The 25,374-nt window shown below is 32.6% G+C and overlaps 1 protein-coding gene across 27 annotated transcripts in view; it reads right to left on the reverse strand.

The window, feature by feature from the left end:
* Positions 1 to 21,160, reverse strand: part of LOC126736853 (cyclic AMP-responsive element-binding protein 1) — a 59,843-nt gene extending 38,683 nt beyond the window's left edge. For 5 of the 27 annotated variants that reach the window (XM_050441469.1, XM_050441451.1, XM_050441509.1 and 2 more), the window contains exons 1-4: positions 20,666 to 20,720; positions 5,403 to 5,575; positions 4,672 to 4,731; positions 3,761 to 3,823 (exon numbers count right to left, since the gene is read on the reverse strand). In XM_050441469.1, the coding sequence (XP_050297426.1) occupies positions 3,761 to 3,823; positions 4,672 to 4,731; positions 5,403 to 5,575; positions 20,666 to 20,705 (336 nt within the window). In that variant the 5' untranslated portion in view covers positions 20,706 to 20,720. The other 22 variants (XM_050441630.1, XM_050441534.1, XM_050441518.1 and 19 more) reach the window with 20 other exon arrangements.
* Between the last annotated feature and the right edge of the window lie 4,214 nt (positions 21,161 to 25,374).

The following is a 25,374-nucleotide window of genomic DNA, read 5'->3' on the forward strand; positions in this document are numbered from 1 at the left end:
CAATACTTTTTGATTTTGAAGAAATAGTCCATACTTGCAGTGGAGTCGTAGGTTAACGTAAAATGAAAATCCTGCAGTCTTCCTCCACTTATTTATTAAGGATATACGACCCAGGGTTTGATTCCATGTCAAAAGCCCTCTATTTGTTATTATTGTTTTTTTTTTAATTTTATTTATTTACATTCTATTGTTCGAATGTCCAGAATCAAACCCTGGGGCATATATCCAATACCAATTTTAATCCTTTTATCCCCTGATGATGGACACCACTATGTCCCAAACATTTAGGGAATTTTAAATAACTAAATGCTTAATAAATAAGTGGAGAGAGACTGCAGGATTTTCATTTTACCTTAACTTAAGAATTTTGTGTGAATTGTTTTCAATTTTTTGAGTATGATATTAAGAGTTGTGGGCAATTCGGCGCACAACTCATTATATCTAGTTTATTGAGCAAAATGTATTTCCCAATAGTGTCAAAAGCCTTTTGTAAATATATGAATATGGTTTTAGACAATTTTATTTGGTTTTACTTGGTTAAGATATGTTTATTTTTATCAAGTTCACCTGCTACATATTCAAGTAAGTTTGCTGTAACTCCTAGGAGACTGGCGTGAGACAAGGGAGCATGGGTTTTCCTCTTTATCGTTTGAAGAACAAATTTGTATTAAAAATAAAGGTCGTCCGTTGCCTAAAATGTCGGGGCTTATAAATATTAGTTCGGGAAGTAACAGGGCGTTTTCCGAAAATTGGTATAATTTAATATTCATGGTTAACCGGGAGCGAAATAAAAAACAAACTGTTTTGTTGGCCTTGTATTTTGTTTTCCATTAATAGGTGCAAAATTAATTAATAGAGTCAATAAGCCATATTTTAAATAAAACCACTGAGTCAGAAATAAACCAATCCACTTGCTTTTCTCTAGAAGTGGATGAAACAACGGATATTTCTTGTCACACCCAATGGTCAATTGTTGTTCGATATGCGCTACTTTCTGCCTGGCGCTGTTTTTTTAACCATATTGGTAAGGATAAAAATTATAATATTTTTCCCTAAAATCTTTTCTTTATCACTTTTTCTGGTATTCTTGAAGAAGTCTTTAGGACTGATATTGGTCTGTAACTGTTGGGCTTAATTTGACAAACTTTTTTTATGTATAGGGGTGATTTTTGTTAACTTTAGTTGCTTTGGGAAAAATCTAGTCTTCAAGATGTTATACACAATAACAACAATGTCATCATTAATAACATCAAGGAGTTGTAAAATGTCTTTTTTAGTAATGCCTTCCTCTCCTGGTGATCTCTGACTTTCAACTCATATATAAAGTTTGATATTTCTTCTCTGTTTGCTGAGTCAAGATACATTGTCTCTTGTATTTCTTCTTGATTTATATTTGAATGAAGATTTTGCAACAAATTTGTGAAAAGTATGTATTTAATATCTCCGCTATTTCATGTTCATGTTTAACTACTTTTCTTGCAGATTTTGTATTTATATTTTAGAAGTTTATGAAAAAAAAAACAGCTTTTTGTTTGGTAGAGTTCAAGAAAGGCACTTGGATCTTAGAGTCTCACTTGAAAGTTCCAAACTCTCAAAAACTACTGCGAATATTCTTATGAGTCAAAAAGCGTAGTACGCAGAAAAATATTCTGTATAAATGTTATTCAACACTTAAATTGATTTAAGCAACAGTTTTGAAAATATTTAACTTTTTATGTAATGGTGTCCCATAAAGAGCCTTAGACTAAAACTACTAGGAATATTCTCATGAAACAAAAAGCGTAACACATAGAAGAATATACAAGCAATAGTTTTGGAGCTATCCGGTTTATTACGTGGTAGAGTCGAAAGAAGAGATTTCGATTTCAGTGTCTTCTTTAAAATCCCAAATCTCAAAAACTACTGATAATATACTAATGAAACAAAAACCGTAATATTCAGAAGAATATTCAGTACCTGTGTTATCTAACACTCAAATTGGTTCAAGCAATGATTTTGGAAATATCTGACTGTGTGTGGTGGAATCCAACAAAGAGACTTAGATCTGAGGATCTCGTTTTAAATTCCCAAATCTCAAAAACTACTAGGAATACCCTCTTGAAACATAAGGCATAATTATTTAGAAGAATATTCTCTACAAATGTTATCGAAGATCCAAATTGAGTCAAGCAAAAGGTTTGGAACTATCAGGCTTATTACGTGGTAGAGTCGAAGGAAGAGATTTGGATTTCAAGGTTTTACTTTAAAGTACCAAATCTCAAAAACTACTGACAATATCTCAAAATATATTTCGAAATACTCTGGAGATCCCACGGCATCGCAAAGAAATTTTCAAACGCAGCTTTTCCTATAATATTGCAATTTGTGTGAATGAACATATACCGAACCTCTCGCCATCTATAAATGCTTTTCGAAATAATACAAGGAAAACGCTTATAACTACTTTGTTCTAATATTGTGTTAAGCCCATACAACTTTATATTTTTATATACCTATTGCTTATAGTCAATTAAATATTAGGTAGCAAGAGTTAGGTTTAGTTGTTACTATTATACACATTTTATTATCTATGCCTGAACTTGTATTACTTCCTAGATTTACACATTTGTTGTATTACACCTATACCTTAAGGTTGTGACCTGTGTTTGTTGTAGGTTAGTATTTTAGTTACCAGGCTGCAACAGCTCTTAACCTTTTGTTTAGAAGCTGAAATTTGCCCTTTAATACATGTGCCAATATTCTAACGAAACAAAAAGCGTAATATACAGAAAAATGTTCTTTACAAATGTTATTTGATACTCAAAGTCATTCAATTTACAGTTTTGTAAATATTTAACTTTTTATGTAATGCTCCTCAATGAAGAGCCTTAGATCTCTTGAAGAATATGATGTATAAATATTATTTAACAGCCAAATTGACTGAAGCAATAGTTTTGGAAATATCCGGCTTTTTACGAGGTACAGTTGAAGGAAGAGACTTGGACCTGAGGGTCTCACTTTAAAGTTCCAAATCTCCAAAACTACTAAGAATATTTTTTATGAAACATAAATAATAATATGCAGAAGAATATTCTGTACGAATGTTATCCAACATCCAAGTTCAATACGTAATAATTTTAGAAATATTCGGCTTCTTACGTGGTAGAGTCCAAGAAAGAGATTGGCACCTAGGGTCTCACTTTAAACTCCTAAATATCAAAAACTCCAGAAGATTTTTAGAAAGTTAATTTACAGTAATTTTATTTACCTTTACATCAAGACGTTTAGAAGTATCGATTTGATTCACACCTTTTTGGTATAATTTGGTATAACTTTTTTTATTTAAAGTCAGCGTCGTACTATCTGCACTTTGGCATTGTACTTGGTAAACTACAAGTAATTAAGGACAAGCAATAACTAAAGTAAATTTTATAGAGTACTACATAAAATGTTTCCATATTTTTGTGAACAACAAAACAGACTTACAATCCGCAAAAGTTTCACGTTTTTTATGCTTTATCACACAAATAGTTGAGGTTTGACAAACATACACAGAATACTCTCTTGGCCGTAGATAATGTAAATAAAAAAATAAAATGTTGCAATACTTTCATTCGCCACTGTATCTGGTGTTAAAATTCTAGAAATAGTCCCCAATTTAAGCCACTAGTGGAAATCGATGTCAGAAGTTTACAAACAGAAAACAAGAATTCGAATAAGCATCACCCCAAGTAAAAAAAGAAATCAAAACAAACAAAAAAAAACATAAAAATTTACCTACTTGGTTTAGATCTGTGTGCTCCTTCAACATAATATTATGTGGTATTTTAAAGGGCATCAGTGTCTATAAGTATTAACAAAAAAAAATGCATGTCAGTCAAAAGTAAAACGTGCAACAAATTAATCCCGCTTAAATAAAAATTATTGACAAAAGCGAAGGTGACGAAAGCGGTGAAAATGAAAAAAGAAAACTGTTGTTTCAGGTTAAATTAATCATGGAATTCATATCATGTGCGGAAAAAGCTTCAACCTCAATGACATAATTGTAGTTTAAAATCTGAAAAACCGTAACCTTGGCCAAAACCCGAAAATAAGTTTTTTCTCTCGCTTACATACTTAAAATTAGCATATTTTATGCATGTTAATCAAAAATTATATAGTATTTATCATTTTTGTCAGGCACAGATATTTAAAAATAGATTTTTTGCTCCTGATAAGAATACACATTATAAAGGTGTTGTTATCTTTTGTTTCTATGTCATTAAGCTGAATATTTTGTTAAATAGCGTCAGCAGGGTTACATAACAAGATATGACGCAGTGGCATAAGGAACTGATTTCTTGATTGAACTTGATTTTTGACTGCAAAGAAAACTGATTTCCTCTTGATGTCCGATAACTTGGACTACAACAATTATAAATTTTATACATCGGCCCCAATGATAAAAAAAATGTTTTAATCCACTTGACTTATATCTGGCTTCAATTAAAAATTTTATGAGGTATCGTCAAGTGTATTCCAGTTAAATTAACACAAATGTTGTTTATGGAACGTAAAAAGGGATGAGGACAAAAATTTGAAGATATTTTAAGCATTTAAGAAGCCCCTGTGGGAACACAAAAGCAGGACAAAGACTATTTTCACCTTAAATGAAATCACCCAATTGAACAAAAGCAATATAAAATTACCTACTTGGTTCAGATCTGTGTGCTCCTTATACATATTTTGTGGGATTTTAAAGGGCATCATTGCCTATAAGAATTAACAGAAATTCTGTGTTACTAAAATACATAAATGAGATTAGATGAAGAGTTTACAAAAGCACTGGTAATGAATGAATGACATCATAAGAAGATATGACAAATGATTAAATAATAAGTGGCTAATAAAGCGTGCAAATTATAACCAAATTTCTTAAGATTTAACTGCACACATTTTTATAATCAAATCACGAGACAGTTTTACCACTTACCAAAACTCTTTATTTTACTCTCGACACATGTTTCACTAACGATAAACTTCGGGAGGCAATTAAAACTATTTTAATATTGAACTGTCTTAATCTTTTATAACCTTCTCCTGAAGATGCTAACATCATTAGGGAAACACGCGTCGAGAGTAAAATAAAGAGTTTTGGTTGGTGGTAAAACTGTCTTGTGATTTGAGTGTCACACCACAGGCGCCAATCATAGGACTATTTTTATAGTGTACATAATAAAAGTAAAATGATTTATTTGAAACAATAGTCTTTTAGCTGTATGTCTTATTAACCCATTTAACTAATAATCTTTTGGGCATTATACTTTACACTTATGATCCATACTCAAAGAAAAATAAGAGACACTATGGAATAAACATAAATGTATGACTAAATGGTATGAATAAAATGATAGTGAGCAGAGCGGGGGTAATGTAACCCCTACCTGCGAATGGGGAATGGTAAGCTGAACAATGTTAGTGGCTGCCACCAGATGGGATTGAGAGTTGTTGTTGTTAATGATGGTCCCTACCGATGATGCTATTGGACTCTCTGGGGCCGTCGATAATGGATCGCACTTTTCCTCAATCGCGTCCATGTTGTAAAGCCTTTCGGCACCTGAAATCAGACGTTTTATCATTAATTAATTATAAAATACAATCGACTTCGATTAAATTCAGGGTCAAAATGGTGGCATTTACTTGGGTCATGTCGTTCAGCTGAATCTAGCAAATCACCTAAGAATTAAATAATTTATTTGATTGACTGAAGCATGTGCAATTCATTTACATGTTCGTCTTACAACCGAAACTAATTAATTATTAAACCGGTTTAGAAATAATTCAGTTTGGCTAGTGTTAAGCATGGGATTCCACCTTAAGATTTAGCATCTGTTTACTATTGCCAACCTAGGACTTAAGGAATAAATTGGTTGAGCTGACTAGTTAATTTATTACTTGAAAAGTATACCATTTGATACACAAGTGATAACAAAATAATTTGGCAAAAAATTAACGTCTAAACTGTTTATTTATTTTTTTAAAGCATTTGCACATTTGCGTTGGTAGCACTGGGAGTTAAATGGTGTGAGTGTTGTCAGATGTTTACAAGGTATTTTAAACCGGATCATCCACTTATTTATATCGATTTAAGCTCAAGCGGTGTAGATGTTTATACATGCGAATTATGTTAAACCGACTTGCACTAAACCAAGGTACTCGTATAAACTCGGTAAATGATTACGTTTAAATAAATAGATGAGTGTGACTAAGCACAATGAAAAATTTTCAGATTTTATTAAAAGTATTTTTTTGGCATATACAGGATGTGCTATAAATAATGGTAAATAATAACAGATTCCTTAAAAAATGTGATTAGGTTAAAGAAGTCAAAGAGAACCAAGATAGAGGGCGATGAACATAATGCAATTTTCTTTAATTTTGGCATTAATCATAATCTTTGTTTTTAACAAAGTTTGGACAATGTTTTTAATTGCCAAACCTTAAAATTAACTTTTTTTTAATTATATCATTGAGGGCACTATCAGAAATATTTTGATTTTTTTTTTGCTTGGTATAATTTAATTTTTTATTTAAAATATGCATTGTGCAATCACTTTTGCTTAAAAAAGATATATTTCAAAAATCTCGCTACGATAAACCTTTTTCGATGGTGTTCATATGGAAGGTGTAGAGGATCTGTGTTCCTATTGACGGGCACCATCCATGTTTAATTAAGCGTTTGCTTCAAGCTTAAGGAACGTCCACAATTCTGCAACGTTGAACCTAGCAATAAATTTAATTTTAAGAAAGCTAATTTATAATTATAATCTTTTTGCCTCTCAGAGCTGGGAACACCTTGAGTCTTGTTCAGATGTGAATATATGGTTATGGGTGTCTTTTATTCTACTTGTGCGGATATTTTTAATAAGTCCATCTCTAAGACCACCCAAATAATTAAGTATCCCATATGCTTTATCAAAGAAATTATTAACTTTATCAAGCTCAAATACAAATTTCTCCTAAAAAAACACGGAACTAACTAGATACGGATTCGGATCCACTAGAGCTGCTGTAAAAATATAAAGATCAAAATTAAAGGTGTCTATGCTGACTACTTAAGGGATGTGGAATCTGGTTTAAAAGGAAATCCTAAGTTGTGCTGGTTTTTTGTTAAATCTCAGCGTGATATCGTTGACTTTTTAACTTTTAAGGGCAAAACCTACTCAGGTTCTCAAAAGGTTGCTGATGGAATTCATAATTTTTTCAGGGCAGCGTTTATAATTGACAACGACTTAGACTGTTCACTCATGGAGATATCATTTTTCTGCACTCAAATGATTTCCAAGGAAGAAATTCTTAAAGCGGTCAGCAGGATTAAACCTAATAAAGCAATAGGCCCTGGTGACATTCCGGCATATATCGTGAAGGACTGCCATGATTATTTTTTACAACCATTTAAACATCTTTTTAATCTAATCATCAAAACCTCTGCCAGACAGGTGAAAGATGAGTAAAATTTCTTCCTATTCACAAATCGGCTCTATCTAATCTCTCATCCTCTAATCTGCACCAGTCATAATCCTCTTCAAGTAAACAACTTATCTCTTCCAATCCCCACCTCCTCACTTACAACAAACTCTATTATAAGTCATAAAATATTTAATCATGTTTCCTTTTTGTACAGACCTTAAAAAGTTTAGGAGGGAACTAAAGAAATTAATCTTACCAAGAGCTTACTACAGCATTGAAGAGTATTTTAATGATACATTTTAATATTTAAAACTAATTATATATCTGTTGATAAGATTTTTTTTCCAATCTTGTTTTATGTTAGTTCTTGCTTTTTCTGTTCTTTTTTTTTTTAGTTTTTTTTAATGATATGAAATATGCTCCTATGTAAAATCATAATGGATTCTGTATCCTGTTTTAAGTTTAACCAAATAACTACTAGTCTTGTAAATTCTAGGATTAGGAAGCTTTTAGCACAAGTTTGTAAACTTAGCAAATAAAGTATATTTTGACTTTGACAGTAACAGCAGCATCAGCATGGGTATCAAAGCAAGATGTAAAAAAGTGGTTTAATGATATTTATGTCTACTTTGAGGAAAAAGTATTTGAGAATATTTTACAGGCCCAAGGATTTTCAATGGGATGAGAAGATTTTTCTTAATTGTCCCTCTAACATGGAAAAAGTTCTTGCTCCAAGAGAAACTTAAAACATGTATGAGGTCAACCAAGAGGATCAAACAGTATTTAACTGTAATGTTTACTTTTTTAGTGTGGAACTTGCCTTTAAAAGAATATAAGTAATGTTCTTAAGTAAATATTTATATGTTTTATGAAAATAACTTAAGTTTTTATTATTCAGCTAAGTTAATGTGTAAGTTTATATAAAATAAAAATGTGTTTTAAATTCAAAATATGTACCTATAACGGTTCTTTAAAAAAAACCTTAATAAACAGTACCTACCTAAAATTAGGTTTTTTATTTATAGTAAATGCCTAATTATTGTTAAGTACACAAATTGAAAGAAAACAGAGGTGCCAATAATTGGGCAAATGTGGGTGCCAATATTAGGTTAAAAGGTGCCAATCATTAGACAAATGGTCCCTTTTCTTGTTTTATTTAATTATAATAAATATGACTTTTTTTACTATAAATTTAATTTATTTATAACTATTTTTCAAAAATAGTATCTTTGGCAATTCAAAAATTTACCTCATTATCAAGAAGAAATAGGGGCCAAATTATGGACCGGCTGGTAAAGTGTTTGGAAAAGTTATCCTGCTGGTAACATTAAAAATTGAATTATGAACTTTTTGTTTGTCTTACCAGCAGGATAATTCTTGCTTACCAGTAGAATAAGTTAACAACAGGAAAAAGCAGTGTATAAAAAGTTTACCAGGAAATTTATAACCTCAAATTTCTTAGAGTTGGAGCTTGCATAGTTTTGCAAGAAGTGTGTGTATAATATTCTAAATTTTGTTCTTAGTATGTATGAGTATTTTGTGATTTTTCATCTGGTTAAATCTCTTTTTATTTAAAATGATAATGCCCAAGGTAAGGTTACACCCTTCCCTCACCTGCCCCTCTTTGCTGGCTATGCCACTGTTATATGACTGAGAAATGAAAAGAAAACATACGAACGTCAAATTTGAGCCACTATATTCTGTGACTTACTATTATCATGATAGCTTAAAGGCAGTCCCTAAACACTCAGTGTTATTAAATTATAAATTATTTCCTCATAGGTGGTAAGAGGTGTTGCACTTCCTCCACCAGTTTTAAATATTTCTTTTAATATAGATCTTTTTTTATACCCTCATACTTTAAAGATCATTCAAGGTTCGAACCATCCCTGACACAGGGTTTTTTACATTAAACTATGCTGTCAAATTTTCTCAGGCCTGATTTTTTTCTTCCCAAGATGTTGCATCAGTCTTTTTTGATTCAATTGAACCTGCATATTGACTTCTACTAAATTACAGAGCAAAATAATTTATTATTCTTTTTCAGAAAAGTTTACTGACCTCTTTTTTTTATCAGGTTGTTGAGACATCCTCTAAAAAAATAATATAAAAAAATTGATTAAAATTCTACCAAATTCACTGCACAGTATACAGTTTCTCAAAAGCTTTGTACTGTGATTCACTGGCAAATGCCTGATGGGATATTTACAAACAATTAGCGAGAATGCAAATACCTATTAATACTAGTACTAACAGAAAGAATATTGTATTTGGCACAAAACAAGTATGCAAGTACCTGTAACTATTAGTACAAATTAAAAACCAAACACTTCCATTATTTTTGTTTATTTTATTTATTTTCTCAGGACCGGAGATTAATAGCCCTAATCTTTCTTTTTTTCTTAAGATTATTGTAGGGACCAGAACAATTATTACAATGTTGCGAAACTGTAAACCTTCTGTTACTTAACAGGTTAAAATTTGGTTCATAATTCCTCCTACAGCTACAGGTAGGTTTATGGAGAGGATAAAATTTATCTGCCTGATAACACACAGGAACTTTACCAGTTGGTCCATAATTTGGCCCTTAAAGTGCCAACCATTGGGTAGTTTACCCTATCTTAGGTGATGTTTAATTAATGTTTTGGACCAATCACAGTAAGACTCAAACTGACAATCATATGAAAAGCATCACTAACCTCAGTGTCCTAAGCTTCAATAAATTATCAAAATAATAAATAAATAGATAAGTTATCCTGTAACCTAGGCTTTGATATAGGGTTCATTTAGGGCGAAATTATGGACTGGCTGGTAAAGTGTCTGGAAAAGTTATCCTGCTGGTAACATTAAAAATTGAAATATGAACTTCTTTTTTGTCTTACCAGTGGGATAATTTTTGCTTACCAGTAGAATAAGTTAACAACAGGAAAAAGCAGTGTATAAAAGGTTTACCAGGAAATTTATAACCTAAATTTTTCAAAGAGTTGGAGGTTGCTTAGTTTTGCAAGAAGTTTGTGTATGATATTCTAAATTTTGTTCTTAATCTGAATGAGTATTTTTCATCTGGTTAAATCTCTCTTTATTTAATATGGTAGTGCCCAACTTTGCTGATTAAGCCACTGTTATGTAACTGAGAAATGAAAAAAAAACATACATCTAAGAGATCCCATATAGGTGAACATCAAATTTAAGCCACTATATTCTGTCACTATCATCATCATATCTTAAAGGCAGTCCCTCAACACTCAGTGTTATTAAATTATAAATAATTTCCTCATAGGTGGTAATAGGTGTTATGGTTGCACTACCACCACCAGTTTTAAATATTTCCTGTTTGTTCTTGGCTACTTTTTTTCTTAGACTTTTTTTATACCCTTATACTTTGTTCAAAAATTATTCAATATCTTTCCAAGATGTTGCATCACTCTTTTTTGATTCTTGTACCCGCACATTGACTTACTGAACTACAGAGCAAAATAACTTCTTTTTCAGAAAAGTTTACTGACCTCTTTTTTATCAGGTTGTTGAGACATCCTCTAAAAAAATAATATAAAAAAATTGAGTAAAATTCTACCAAATTCACAGCACAGTAACAGTTTCTAAAAAGCTGTGTACTGTGATTCACTGGCAAATGTCTGGTGGGATATTTACAAACAATTAGCGAAAATGCAAATACCTATTAATACTAGTACTAACAGAAAGAATATCGGATTTGGCACAAAACAAGTATGCAAGTACCTCAAACTATTAGTACAAATTAAAAACCAAACACTTCCATTATTTTTGTTTATTTTATTTATTTTCTCAGGACCGGAGATTAATAGCCCTAATCTTTCTTTTTTTCTTAAGATTATTGTAGGCACTAGAACAATTACAATGTTGCGAAACTGTAAAACTTCTGTTACTTAACAACAGGTTAAAATTTGGTTTATAATTCCTACAGTTACAGGTAGGTTTACGGAGAGGATAGAATTTATCTGCCTGATAACACACAGGAACTTTACCAGTTGGTCCGTAATTTGGCCCTTAAAGTGCCAACCATTGGGTAGTTTACCCTATCTTAGGTGATGTTTAATTAATGTTTTGGACCAATCACAGTAAGACTCAAACTGACAATCATATGAAAAGCATCACTAACCTCAGTGACTTAAGCTTCAATAAATTATCAAAATAATAAATAAATAGATAAGTTATCCTGTAACCTAGGCTTTGATATAGGGTTCATTTAGGGCCAAATTATGGACTGGCTGGTAAAGTGTCTGGAAAAGTTATCCTGCTGGTAACATTAAAAATTGAAATATGAACTTTTTGTTTGTCTTACCAGTGGGATAATTTTTGCTTACCAGTAGAATAAGTTAACAACAGGAAAAAGCAGTGTATAAAAGGTTTACCAGGAAATTTATAACCTAAATTTTTCAAAGAGTTGGAGGTTGCTTAGTTTTGCAAGAAGTTTGTGTATGATATTCTAAATTTTGTTCTTAATCTGAATGAGTATTTTTCATCTGGTTAAATCTCTCTTTATTTAATATGGTAGTGCCCAACTTTGCTGATTAAGCCACTGTTATGTAACTGAGAAATGAAAAAAAACATACATCTAAGAGATCCCATATAGGTGAACATCAAATTTAAGCCACTATATTCTGTCACTATCATCATCATATCTTAAAGGCAGTCCCTCAACGCTCAGTGTTATTAAATTATAAATAATTTCCTCATAGGTGGTAATAGGTGTTATGGTTGCACTACCACCACCAGTTTTAAATATTTCCTGTTTGTTCTTGGCTACTTTTTTTCTTAGACTTTTTTTATACCCTTATACTTTGTTCAAAAATTATTCAATATCTTTCCAAGATGTTGCATCACTCTTTTTTGATTCTTGTACCCGCACATTGACTTACTGAACTACAGAGCAAAATAACTTCTTTTTCAGAAAAGTTTACTGACCTCTTTTTTTTATCAGGTTGTTGAGACATCCTCTAAAAAAATAATATAAAAAAATTGATTAAAATTCTACCAAATTCACTGCACAGTATACAGTTTCTCAAAAGCTTTGTACTGTGATTCACTGGCAAATGCCTGATGGGATATTTACAAACAATTAGCGAGAATGCAAATAACTATTAATACTAGTACTAACAGCAAGAATATTGTATTTGGCACAAAACAAGTAAGCAAGTACCTGTAACTATTAGTACAAATTAAAAACCAAACACTTCCATTATTTTTGTTTATTTTATTTATTTTCTCAGGACCGGAGATTAATAGCCCTAATCTTTCTTTTTTTCTTAAGATTATTGTAGGGACCAGAACAATTATTACAATGTTGCGAAACTGTAAACCTTCTGTTACTTAACAGGTTAAAATTTGGTTCATAATTCCTCCTACAGCTACAGGTAGGTTTACGGAGAGGATAGAATTTATCTGCCTGATAACACACAGGAACTTTACCAGTTGGTCCATAATTTGGCCCTTAAAGTGCCAACCATTGGGTAGTTTACCCTATCTTAGGTGATGTTTAATTAATGTTTTGGACCAATCACAGTAAGACTCAAACTGACAATCATATGAAAAGCATCACTAACCTCAGTGTCCTAAGATTCAATAAATTATCAAAATAATAAATAAATAGATAAGTTATCCTGTAACCTAGGCTTTGATATAGGGTTCATTTAGGGCGAAATTATGGACTGGCTGGTAAAGTGTCTGGAAAAGTTATCCTGCTGGTAACATTAAAAATTGAAATATGAACTTCTTGTTTGTCTTACCAGTGGGATAATTTTTGCTTACCAGTAGAATAAGTTAACAACAGGAAAAAGCAGTGTATAAAAGGTTTACCAGGAAATTTATAACCTAAATTTTTCAAAGAGTTGGAGGTTGCTTAGTTTTGCAAGAAGTTTGTGTATGATATTCTAAATTTTGTTCTTAATCTGAATGAGTATTTTTCATCTGGTTAAATCTCTCTTTATTTAATATGGTAGTGCCCAACTTTGCTGATTAAGCCACTGTTATGTAACTGAGAAATGAAAAAAAAATATACATCTAAGAGATCCCATATAGGTGAACATCAAATTTAAGCCACTATATTCTGTCACTATCATCATCATATCTTAAAGGCAGTCCCTCAACACTCAGTGTTATTAAATTATAAATAATTTCCTCATAGGTGGTAATAGGTGTTATGGTTGCACTACCACCACCAGTTTTAAATATTTCCTGTTTGTTCTTGGCTACTTTTTTTCTTAGACTTTTTTTATACCCTTATACTTTGTTCAAAAATTCTTCAATATCTTTCCAAGATGTTGCATCACTCTTTTTTGATTCTTGTACCCGCACATTGACTTACTGAACTACAGAGCAAAATAACTTCTTTTTCAGAAAAGTTTACTGACCTCTTTTTTTATCAGGTTGTTGAGACATCCTCTAAAAAAATAATATAAAAAAATTGAGTAAAATTCTACCAAATTCACTGCACAGTAACAGTTTCTAAAAAGCTGTGTACTGTTATTCACTGGCAAATGTCTGGTGGGATATTTACAAACAATTAGCAAAAATGCAAATACCTATTAATACTTGTACTAACAGAAAGAACTTCGGATTTGGCACAAAATAAGTATGCAAGTACCTGTAACTATTAGTACAAATTAAAAACCAAACACTTCCATTATTTTTGTTTATTTTATTTATTTTCTCAGGACCGGAGATTAATAGCCCTAATCTTTCTTTTTTTCTTAATTTTATTGTAGGCACTAGAACAATTACAATGTTGCGAAACTGTAAAACTTCTGTTACTTAACAACAGGTTAAAATTTGGTTCATAATTCCTACAGCTACAGGTAGGTTTACGGAGAGGATAGAATTTATCTGCCTGATAACACACAGGAACTTTACCAGTTGGTCCGTAATTTGGCCCTTAAAGTGCCAACCATTGGGTAGTTTACCCTATCTTAGGTGATGTTTAATTAATGTTTTGGACCAATCACAGTAAGACTCAAACTGACAATCATATGAAAAGCATCACTAACCTCAGTGACTTAAGCTTCAATAAATTATCAAAATAATAAATAAATAGATAAGTTATCCTGTAACCTAGGCTTTGATATAGGGTTCATTTAGGGCCAAATTATGGACTGGCTGGTAAAGTGTCTGGAAAAGTTATCCTGCTGGTAACATTAAAAATTGAAATATGAACTTTTTGTTTGTCTTACCAGTGGGATAATTTTTGCTTACCAGTAGAATAAGTTAACAACAGGAAAAAGCAGTGTATAAAAGGTTTACCAGGAAATTTATAACCTAAATTTTTCAAAGAGTTGGAGGTTGCTTAGTTTTGCAAGAAGTTTGTGTATGATATTCTAAATTTTGTTCTTAATCTGAATGAGTATTTTTCATCTGGTTAAATCTCTCTTTATTTAATATGGTAGTGCCCAACTTTGCTGATTAAGCCACTGTTATGTAACTGAGAAATGAAAAAAAACATACATCTAAGAGATCCCATATAGGTGAACATCAAATTTAAGCCACTATATTCTGTCACTATCATCATCATATCTTAAAGGCAGTCCCTCAACACTCAGTGTTATTAAATTATAAATAATTTCCTCATAGGTGGTAAGAGGTGTAATTGTTGCACTACCACCATCAGTTTTAAATATTTCCTGTTTGTTCTTGGCTACTTTTTTTCTTATATCTTTTTTTATACCCTTATACTTTGTTCAAAAATTATTCAATATCTTTCCAAGATGTTGCATCATTCTTTTTTGATTTAATTGTACCGGCACATTGACTTACTGAACTACAGAGCAAAATAACTTCTTTTTCAGAAAAGTTTACCAACCTCTTTTTTTTATCAGGTTGTTGAGACATCCTCTAAAAAAATAATATAAAAAAATTGATTAAAATTCTACCAAAGTCACTGCACAGTATACAGTTTCTCAAAAGCTTTGTACTGTGATTCACTGGCAAATGCCTGATGGGATATTTACAAACAATTAGCGAGAATGCAAATACCTATTAATACTAGTACTAAAAGAAAGAATATAGGATTTGGCACAAAACAAGTATGCAAGTACATGTAACTATTAGTACAAATTAAAAACCAAATACTTCCATTATTTTTGTTTATTTTATTTATTTTCTCAGGACCGGAGATTAATAGCCCTAATCTTTCTTTTTTTCTTAAGATTATTGTAGGGACCAGAACAATTACAATGTTGCAAAACTGTAAACCTTCTGTTACTTAACAGGTTAAAATTTGGTTCATAATTCCTCCTACAGCTACAGGTAGGTTTACGGAGAGGATAGAATTTATCTGCCTGATAACACACAGGAACTTTACCAGTTGGTCCATAATTTGGCCCTTAAAGTGCCAACCATTGGGTAGTTTACCCTATCTTAGGTGATGTTTAATGTTATTTTTTGGACCAATCATAGTAAGACTTGAACTGACAATCATATGAAAAGTATCACTAAGGTCAGTTTCATAACCTTCAATAGATTATCAAAATAATAACATAAGATAAGTTATGCTGTAACCTAGGCTTTTGGGTTCATTTAACAAGTTCTGGGGTCATTTAACGGCAATTTTATCCTGTAATAACTTGTACTATAAGTCTCGAAGACCTATTTGGTGTAAGTTTAACCCATAAATGATGTATTAAAACCATTAAGAAAGAAAGAAAGAAAATGTGCTATATTACGTAAGACAACAAAATCTTGTGTACAAGCATCCTAAAAACTAAAAAATTCCAAATTCACTTTAAATTTCAAACAAACATAACATCTAAAACACTTTACCATAAAATTTACACACATTACCAAAATTAATCATAACAAAACAAATTGAGAAAAAAAAAAGCATCTTTTTGATAAATTTCATTAAAAAATAAGTAAAGCTGTCAATAAAACAGAATTTAGAAGAAGTAAATTAAATTATTTAACAGGAAACAAAACTAAAACACTAAAATGATGTCAGAGCACAGGTTAAAAGGTATCATTAAAAAAATCGTCAAGGCTATAATATGCCCTGGATAATAAAAGTGATTTTAATTCCTTTTTGAATCTCTTAACTTCTACAATTTGTCGGATACATAGAGGAACATGGTTGTAAATTTTTTTGCTAAGGTATATAAGTGAGTTCTTGGTGAGGGAGGATGTAGGGATTGGTAAGGGAAAATCGTTAACCTGGCGAGTCATATGACCAGTGTCAGAGGGAGGTTTACGACATTTATGAATAAGAGTAGCTGTTTCTAAGATAAAAAGAGAAAAAAGAGTTAGGATTTTTTGAGATATAAAGAGAGGTTTACAAGAATCTCTTAACCCAGCGGAACATAGGTATCTAACTGCCTTTTTTTGAATCACAAAAATTATGTTTATTTTGTCTGATTACTTAAGTTTTAGTGTTCTGCGCTCAGAATGCCGTTCATTATCCAGTGAATGCTACAGACATTACATTGAAAGAGCCGAAAATGCAATAGAGAACGATAGCAAGACCTTTTGGAAATTTGTAAGACTTCAGTCCAATCAAAGCGATTCTACCGTTCCAGATGAGATGTTCCTTCATGATCTCAGGGCCGATACTGGTATTTCTATTGCAAATCTCTTTGCCACCCACTTTTTATCTGTATTTAACAAGAATACTAACCCTTCTAATGCCTCTGACGGTCTCGATACCTCATGTAAATTTAACCATATCAACCACGTGTTCCTTAGTGCTACTACAATTGAAACAGCATTGGCTAAACTGGACAGCAGAAAGGGAGCGGGTCCCGATGGAATTCCAAACAGGCTTTTGAAAGAATGCAGCCATTCCCTTTTCCTTCCACTTTTTCATATTTTCAATTTGTCCCTAACTTCTGGAACTTTTCCAGAGAACTGGAAGCTATCTCATGTATGTCCTATTTATAAATCTGGGAATAAGAGTGACATAACTAACTATCGTCCCATTAGTATCCTCTCTGCAATTCCTAAGCTGTTCGAGCACTGTGTAGAGGTGGTTCTATCTGGCACATTTCAGGAAATAATTGGAGATCAGCAGCATGGATTCACCAGAGGTCGTTCTGTGGATACAAACTTGTTTGTTTTTAGCAACTATATCTTCAAATCTTTTGCCGACGGTAATGAAACACATGCGATATACACGGACTTTAGTAAGGCCTTCGATAGGGTCAACCATAATATTCTTATCTCTCATATTTCAGATCTCGGCATCAGCGGATCTCTTTTACTTTGGATCAAGTCTTATCTGATGGATAGAGAGCAGTGTGTTAAAATTGGTGGTTTTTTGTCCAACCCATTTTTGACAACTTCAGGGGTCCCTCAGGGCTCCCATTTGGGACCATTGTTATTCAGTCTCTTTATCAATCACCTCGGCTCCCTACTGGAGTCTAAGTTTTTGCTCTTCGCTGATGATTTGAAAATTTTTCGGCGGATTTCCTCCTCTCAGGATCAGTTGGTGCTTCAGAGAGATATAAACAGAGTGTTTTCCTGGTGTAAGTCGAATGAAATGTCATTGAATGTTAAGAAATGCGGGTTTATGAGGTTTACTCGTTTAAGGGTCTCCCCTCCTTGTCAATATGTTATTGATGGTATCCCCTTAAAGGAGCTTGACTCAGTCAAGGATTTGGGTGTCTTTCTGGACCCGAGTCTTACTTTCTCCCACCACTTCGAAAATACTGTAAATAGAGCTAATAAACTGCTTGGTTTTATCAAAAGATCTTGCAAAGACTTTACTAATGTGTCGGCATTGAAGACACTATAGATTTGCCTGGTGAGATCTCTTCTCGAATTCTCCAATATTGTTTGGTCACCTCATTTTCTGATTCACATTGAGAGGCTTGAAAATATCCAGCACAAGTTTATCAGGTTTGCCAGATATACTCTTATGAAGTCAGGCCTGGATCTTACCTGTTCAGAGACCATGTCCTACCTGAGCATAAACTCCTTATCAAGTAGAAGGCAGTTCTTTGATGTTTGCTTTGCGTTTAAGGTTCTGAATGGTATTGTTAGAAGTCCGGAATGTCTGTGCCTTTTCTCTTTGCATGTATCTTCTTACACAACACGAGGTCAGGCGCTTCTCCACATTCCCTTTTGCAGAACATCCTATCTACTAAACAGTCCTATAAATAGAATAGCTTCTACAGTGAATAGATTTGCAAAAGATCTTGATTTTTTCAGTACATCTTTAAATAAATATATACTATCTTGGGATAGTGCCCTACTCCCACTCTTTGGATTATGTTTAGCACAGTATTGTTTATTAGTATTATAGTTTTTACTTAAGACTACTGTTAATTATTAATAAGTACTTGAAATGTTATATACATTGATGAATAAATAAATAAATAAAAAATGTTTAATAATCTCTTGTTGCTTAAACCCCAAAAAGGCAAGCCATAAAGAAGATGGGACTCAATAAGAGAAAAATACACTGAACGTGCAACTACCCCTCCAAGCTCATGCCCCGCCATTCTTACTGCAAAGCATCCAGAGGATAATTTTGATGCAAGATTTAGGATATGATCTTCGAAGCGAAGGCGACCATCAATGGTAATACCAAGGAACTTACAGCTTTCTTTGTTTTGCAAGGGGGAGTTTGCACTAAACATAAGGCCCTGAACGTCACACTTAAATCCCATAATAAAGGTTTTGCCCACATTAAATACAAGCCTGTTTGCAGCACACCACTCTGATAAAATCTTAAGATCCTTAAAAACCTGGGCTCTAACATTATCAGAATCTCTATGATTCCATAAAATGGTGGTATCATCAGCAAACTGAACCACTTTGCCCTGCAGTTTTAATGAACCCAAATCATTTACATAGAACAAAAATAATAGTGGTCCTAACACTGAACCCTGAGGTATTCCAGTTTTAAGGGATCTGGAATCGGATAAACATCCAGATACTGTAACTCTTTGGGTACGATTAGACAGATAGGATTCCAGCCATTGCAATGGCACACCTCTAAAGCCATAATTATTGAGCTTAGACAGCAGTATTCCATACACAATCAAATGCCTTGGATAAATCGCAAAACACTGCCGCCGCGGACTCTCCAGAATTTAAGGACACATAGACACTCTCCAAAAAGCCGAAAACAGCGTCATGAGTCCCTTTTCCCGTTTGAAATCCAAACTGATTTGCAGATAAAATGCAATTATGTTGCAAAAAAGATAAAATTCTGATTTTTGCAAGTTTTTCAACTATCTTGGAGAGGGTAGATAATATAGAAATTGGACGGAAATTACAAGGCTCACTCACATCTCCACCCTTATAAAGAGGGATAACCACTGCCTCCTTCAAACATGCTGGAAAGATCCCATTATGAAAGGAATTGTTTATGGCAGAAGCTAAGGCATTCAATGCTGAGTCAGGCAAAAGGAGTAGTAATTTTGATGATATTCCATCAGCTCCCGCTGATTTATGGTTTTTTAAGCTTTTAATTGCATCTCTAACATCAGTAAGGCTAATAGGATAAAAGAAAAAAGAATTTTGAAGTGACACTTGTTGAATATAAAAGGATCAATATAAGTATTCACATCCTTGAGCAATAAATGAGGAATATTACAGTAATAATCATTTAAACTATTTGGTCTTATTTCTGGTTCTGAAACTTTCTTGTGAGAATGCCTGAAGTCATTTATAATTGACCAACATTCTCTCTGCCTATTTGAGGACATATTCAAGGGGTCTCTATAATATTTAACTTTAGCTGCTTTTATCGTCTTTCTATATAGACTACGATATTTCTGATGATAAAGAATAATGTTTGCATTAGTTGTAAACTTGCACAGCTTAGCCAAAAAACGGAGGTTTTTAGCTAAAGTTCTGAGGCCTGCTGTGACCCATGGTTTTCTATTTTCGATTTTAAGTCTCTTTTTTGAAAGGAATGTATCACACTTAAAAATTATTACTAATATTTAAGTGTGATACATTCATAATACCAGTTTATTTTAAGCAAGGTCAGGTATGGTTAAACAAAACAAATCGTGATTTGTGAAAAAATTGGACACTTGTATTAAATAGTAAAATTAAACAACTTAATATTTAACTAAATAAAATCAAGAGCCCGCGCATTTCATATCACTGGCAATAAAACCGCAAACTATGAAAAGCTCGGATTAGTAGATGACGTAAATGTTTACAACGCTAATAAACGGGGCGCGATTTTAAATTTTATGCCACAAATTATACAACATAACCCCAAATATTTTGTAAATGAATTTAGCCAAAACATACACACCACATACATAACACAGACACGGATAAAACGTTGTTTTCATTAAATTTGGCGCGTTAAATAAACCAATTCACTGGATCATAGGAGCGCCATTCGGTAGTCGCGCGATCTAATTTTAAAAGCTATTCACAGATATGACGCCATATTCACTACCTTTTGAAGAAAAGTGGTAAAACGAGTTGCAAGCAGCATTTCATAGGATTATGCAGGTGATTATTTGGGATGTGGACGAAGAAGGGCCGCCTGTACCATTATGTCAGTTGTTATTATTCTTCAGCTGGGCAAAACACTTACCACTTACGTATTCCTCGTCACCAAGTTTGCTGCACTCGGAGTGGGTAAAACTGGGTATACGTAGTAGCCACGTCAAATTTCTGGGCGGTCGTCACACCGTCAGAACTGAACGCTGAACACGAGTGCGCGTCACAGCGATGGCGGATCCGGTGGGTCGCGGTGGCCCCCTCGCGCTCCCCTACGTCCCGGATGTGCCCGTCGCATGTGTCTGTCGTTTATGTATCGCATCGGCAGCCGACCGACTACGCGAATATACGATTCAATCGCGCTTTATACGGGGGGCTTTTCCAAAGTATTCGGGTTAGGGAAAAACAAATGAATAAGTTTTAGTTTTAGGTTAGGCTAAAGTCAGTTTTTATACAGGGTGCTACAAAATTCGGTGCAAATATTTTAAGAGCATATTGTTGGATTCAAAATAAGACATCTTTTTTTACAGGGTGTCCCGAAAGTAATGGGACATAGAACAGTAAATTCCTTACGTCAAAATAATGTGATTGACGCACGAACTTAATAAATATAAAGTCCAGTGCAACGATATATTAGAATGGTCACCCGTCAAAACACCAGCATTCCACCTGCCAAACAATGTCATCCACCTTCTATTTACATTGTTTGAGAAGTAAAATGCTGGTGTTTTGACGGGTGACCATTCTAATATATCGTTGCACTGGACTTTACCTGGACTGCCAATTAAATTAAAAGTAAATGACCACTACTAGGGAGCCGCCATTTTTATAGTGGTTGTGTCTTTTCGATGTTGGTCACGATGACAAATTTGAGTTGTGCCAATTGTAGGGAAACAAAACAATTAAAGTTTTTGAGAGGTTATGTTTACAAAAATACAAAATAGAAAGTTACATATAGGTAAGAATTTGAGATAGTTGCGTTAGATCTGTGATTTTTCTTGTACTTCTGATCTCTGATGAATCTCTGAATCTGTCTGAAAGATTATTAGCGCTCTTAAATATATTTGATTTAAATCAAGTAATAACCGAGCCTACAAGATGGAATATATCTAACAATACAAGTACCCTACTTGATGTCATTATTATAAATAAACATTTCCCAATAAATGGTGTCGGTTCGTTGTCTTTGCCACAATCCATTAGCGATCACAACTTAGTATTCTGTTGTCTTGAGTTTCCTAAAAGTAAAGAGGGACATTTTAAAATGAAATGTAGGAATTATAGTGTTATTAATACGGATTTATTTGAGCATGACGCTTTAAGACTTAATTGGGATAGTATATATTACCTAAATTCCATTAACGATAAACTTGTGGCTTTTAACAACAATATACTTTGTTTAGTTGATAAATATGCACCAATTAAGACTAAAACTATTAAAAATAAACCATTTACTCCTTGGATAACGGACAATATTAAATTGCTTATGAAGCTCCGAGATAAAGCACTGTGAAAATATAAAAAAAATAAAACTTAGAACGAGTTAAATTTAAACTATTATAGGCAATTGCGAAACTATACAAAACATGCTATTTAGCGGGAAGAAATATCACATTTTAACACACTTTCTACAAAAAAAAAATCGTGATTTTTGGATGAATGCTAATAAACTACATCTAACTAAATCAGAGAATACCGATTTGCCTTGTAATTTTAGTAATCCAGAAGCCCTAAATAATAATTTTTCTCAATGCATCAACCAAATTAACAATAATATATCACAAACCAAATTAAATTTTTACAATGAAAATAAATGGAATAATAGTATTCGAGAATTAAATTTAAGTCTTCTTGATGAAGAAAGGGTTAACAGTATAATTAAGACCATAAAATCAAATGCTATAGGAGCTGACGGACTTTGTATAAATGATATCAAGCTTTGCCTACCTTTTTGTAAAAAACCACTTCTAAACATTTTAAATACTTGCATTCTTACAAATGTATATCCTGATATCTGGAAAAAAGCACTTATAAGACCCATTTCAAAAATCTCTAATCCAAAAGAACTAAAAGACATAATAAGGCATAATAGGCCTATAAGTATTTTATCAGAAGTTTCTAAAATTCTAGAAAAGCATATTCACCAACAACTTTATAATTTTGTTAACTCATTTGGTATACTTCCAGATACGCAATCAGGATTTAGGAGGAATTATAGTACAACTACTAGTCTGGTGGGAATGTTAGATAATATAAGACTTAACGAAGAATATAAACAAAGTACTTGCATGGCGGTGCTTGATTTTAGCAAAGCATAAAGATACTATAAATCACTCAATGCTCCTTGGGATGAAGTTGGGATAAGTTAAGTTAGTGTTTCTCAGGGCTCCATATTGGGACCTCTTTTATTTTCGATTTATGTTGCGGATATGCCTAACTGTATTGAACATTGTAAATTACAACAATATGCTGATGATTCTCAAATATACATGCCATTAATTTTTTTAAATTTTAATATTTCTGAGCAAAAAATTAAATCGGATATACTTAACATAGTTAATTTTTCCAATGAGCATAACTTAAAAATTAACCCTGCTAAATCTAACATCATTTTATATGGCTGTAAGTCAGGAATTCTGAGACACTTATATGAAAGTATAAATATTGAGATTAGTGGAGAAAAAATTCCAGTTGTCAATGAAATGAAAATATTAAGATTGACTTTAGATTCTAACTTTTGTTTTGAGACACACATTAAGAACAAATTAAATATAGGCTATATGCGTCTTAGAAATCTGTACAGATTTAAAAATGTCTTAAAGAGTAAAACCAAATATTATCTCTGCAATAGCCTCATTCTCTCCTTACTCGACTACTACTACTCTCTCCTTACTACTCTCTCGCATTTACACAATACTCGTAATGTTGGAAATTTTAGGATACCTCAACATAGAACAAGTAACTTCCACAAGTCATTTTCGGTTGTCGGAGTTACAATGTGGAATAACTTGCCAAATAATATTAAAGATTTGTCATTTAATCAATTTTACACCAAGGTTAAGCAAATTCTTCTCGACTCCCAACGAGATGCCTAGTAGTATGACTAGTAGTAGATACCTAGTAGTATAAACTGCAAAATCAACTAAGACCAAAGATAAGCTGGGCTGTCCAATCTTTCTTTTTTGTCTATTCTTGTTGCCTTCCGTCGCATGCCAGCCAAATTGCTTTGCCATTTTTTGTTTCTGCCCTTTTTAGTTTTAGTTTTAGTTTTGTTCTTTTTTAGGTTAATTAGGATTTTTTTTTGTGTTTATTTATAATGTTTTCAAGGCCTGTTTCACGCAAATTGCGCTATCGGTTTTATATAATCGCGAAGCAGTTCCTTTTACCAAAAATTGCTAATTTTATTTTCTCATGTAGCTAATTATATTTATAACTATTTTTTTGGTAATAAACTTTTTTGACTTTTGACTTTGACTTCTTTATGAATTTCGTTAAAATTTATGAAAGAAAGTAATCCTCAACTAAAATGAGACGAAATTTCAATCTTGAAAACTGTGCATTTTCGGACCCATGTTTATAGAAACTTTTTCTCATATTTTTTTACAAGGAATCAACCATTGAAATATCCGTCTATTTTTCGAGCACCCTGTATAAATAATTTTATCAGGGTTTGTAATTAGCAACGGTTAATATAATAAAAATATATTATTCTATCAACAACTCTATACAGTGACCGCCTAAAGTTCCGCATAAATTCGATAAAAATTAGAGACATGATATTTTGAGAAAACGCGCGGACCCGTCGATTTTTATTTTAAGTGGCGCATTATTTCACATAATTTTTTGTATACAGAGTTGAACAAAAAAAAAAAGATATGGCGTCATCGGTCATTTTTTTAAATGGAATGCTATATTTTTTATTGCATTTATGAAATATAGGCGAAATTCCAAGCAAGTTTCGTATAACACACCTATCTTATCTCAAAACTTAACTGTTTCCAAAATATTTACATTTAAATAATAAGAAAACAAATGAGTACGTCTATTTACAAATTAAGGTAAAATCGAGGACAAAAATAATGTTATAAACACTGCCAATTGTTTCTATTTCCATGGTTGCACTTGTAAAGAATCTCCATTTTCAAATGTCACTGAGAGTTCGAAAATTAATAGTTTTTATCAGAATAAATTATGGCTAATTTAACGGAAACCCAACGAATTGAAATTTTCATGATGCTAGGGTACGGGGATCGAGTGCGCACGCAAAAAGAAGTAAGTGAAGTGTTTAATGCCAAATACCCAAACCATCCTATTTCTCAGTCAACAGTTAGTAGAATAGAGCACAAATTCATCACTTCAGGTCATGTTAGGGATTTGCCAAGATCAGGTCGTCCAAAAATTTCTGAAGAAACAAAATTAAACGTTCTGCTCTCCGTCGAAGAAAATCCAAACAGTGCAACTTCACAAATTTCAGTTCATAATAATATAGCCGGAACGTCAGTAAGATGCATC

This window comes from Anthonomus grandis, chromosome 1 (assembly GCF_022605725.1).
Source record: "Anthonomus grandis grandis chromosome 1, icAntGran1.3, whole genome shotgun sequence".
NCBI classification, from domain to species: Eukaryota; Metazoa; Arthropoda; class Insecta; order Coleoptera; family Curculionidae; genus Anthonomus; species Anthonomus grandis.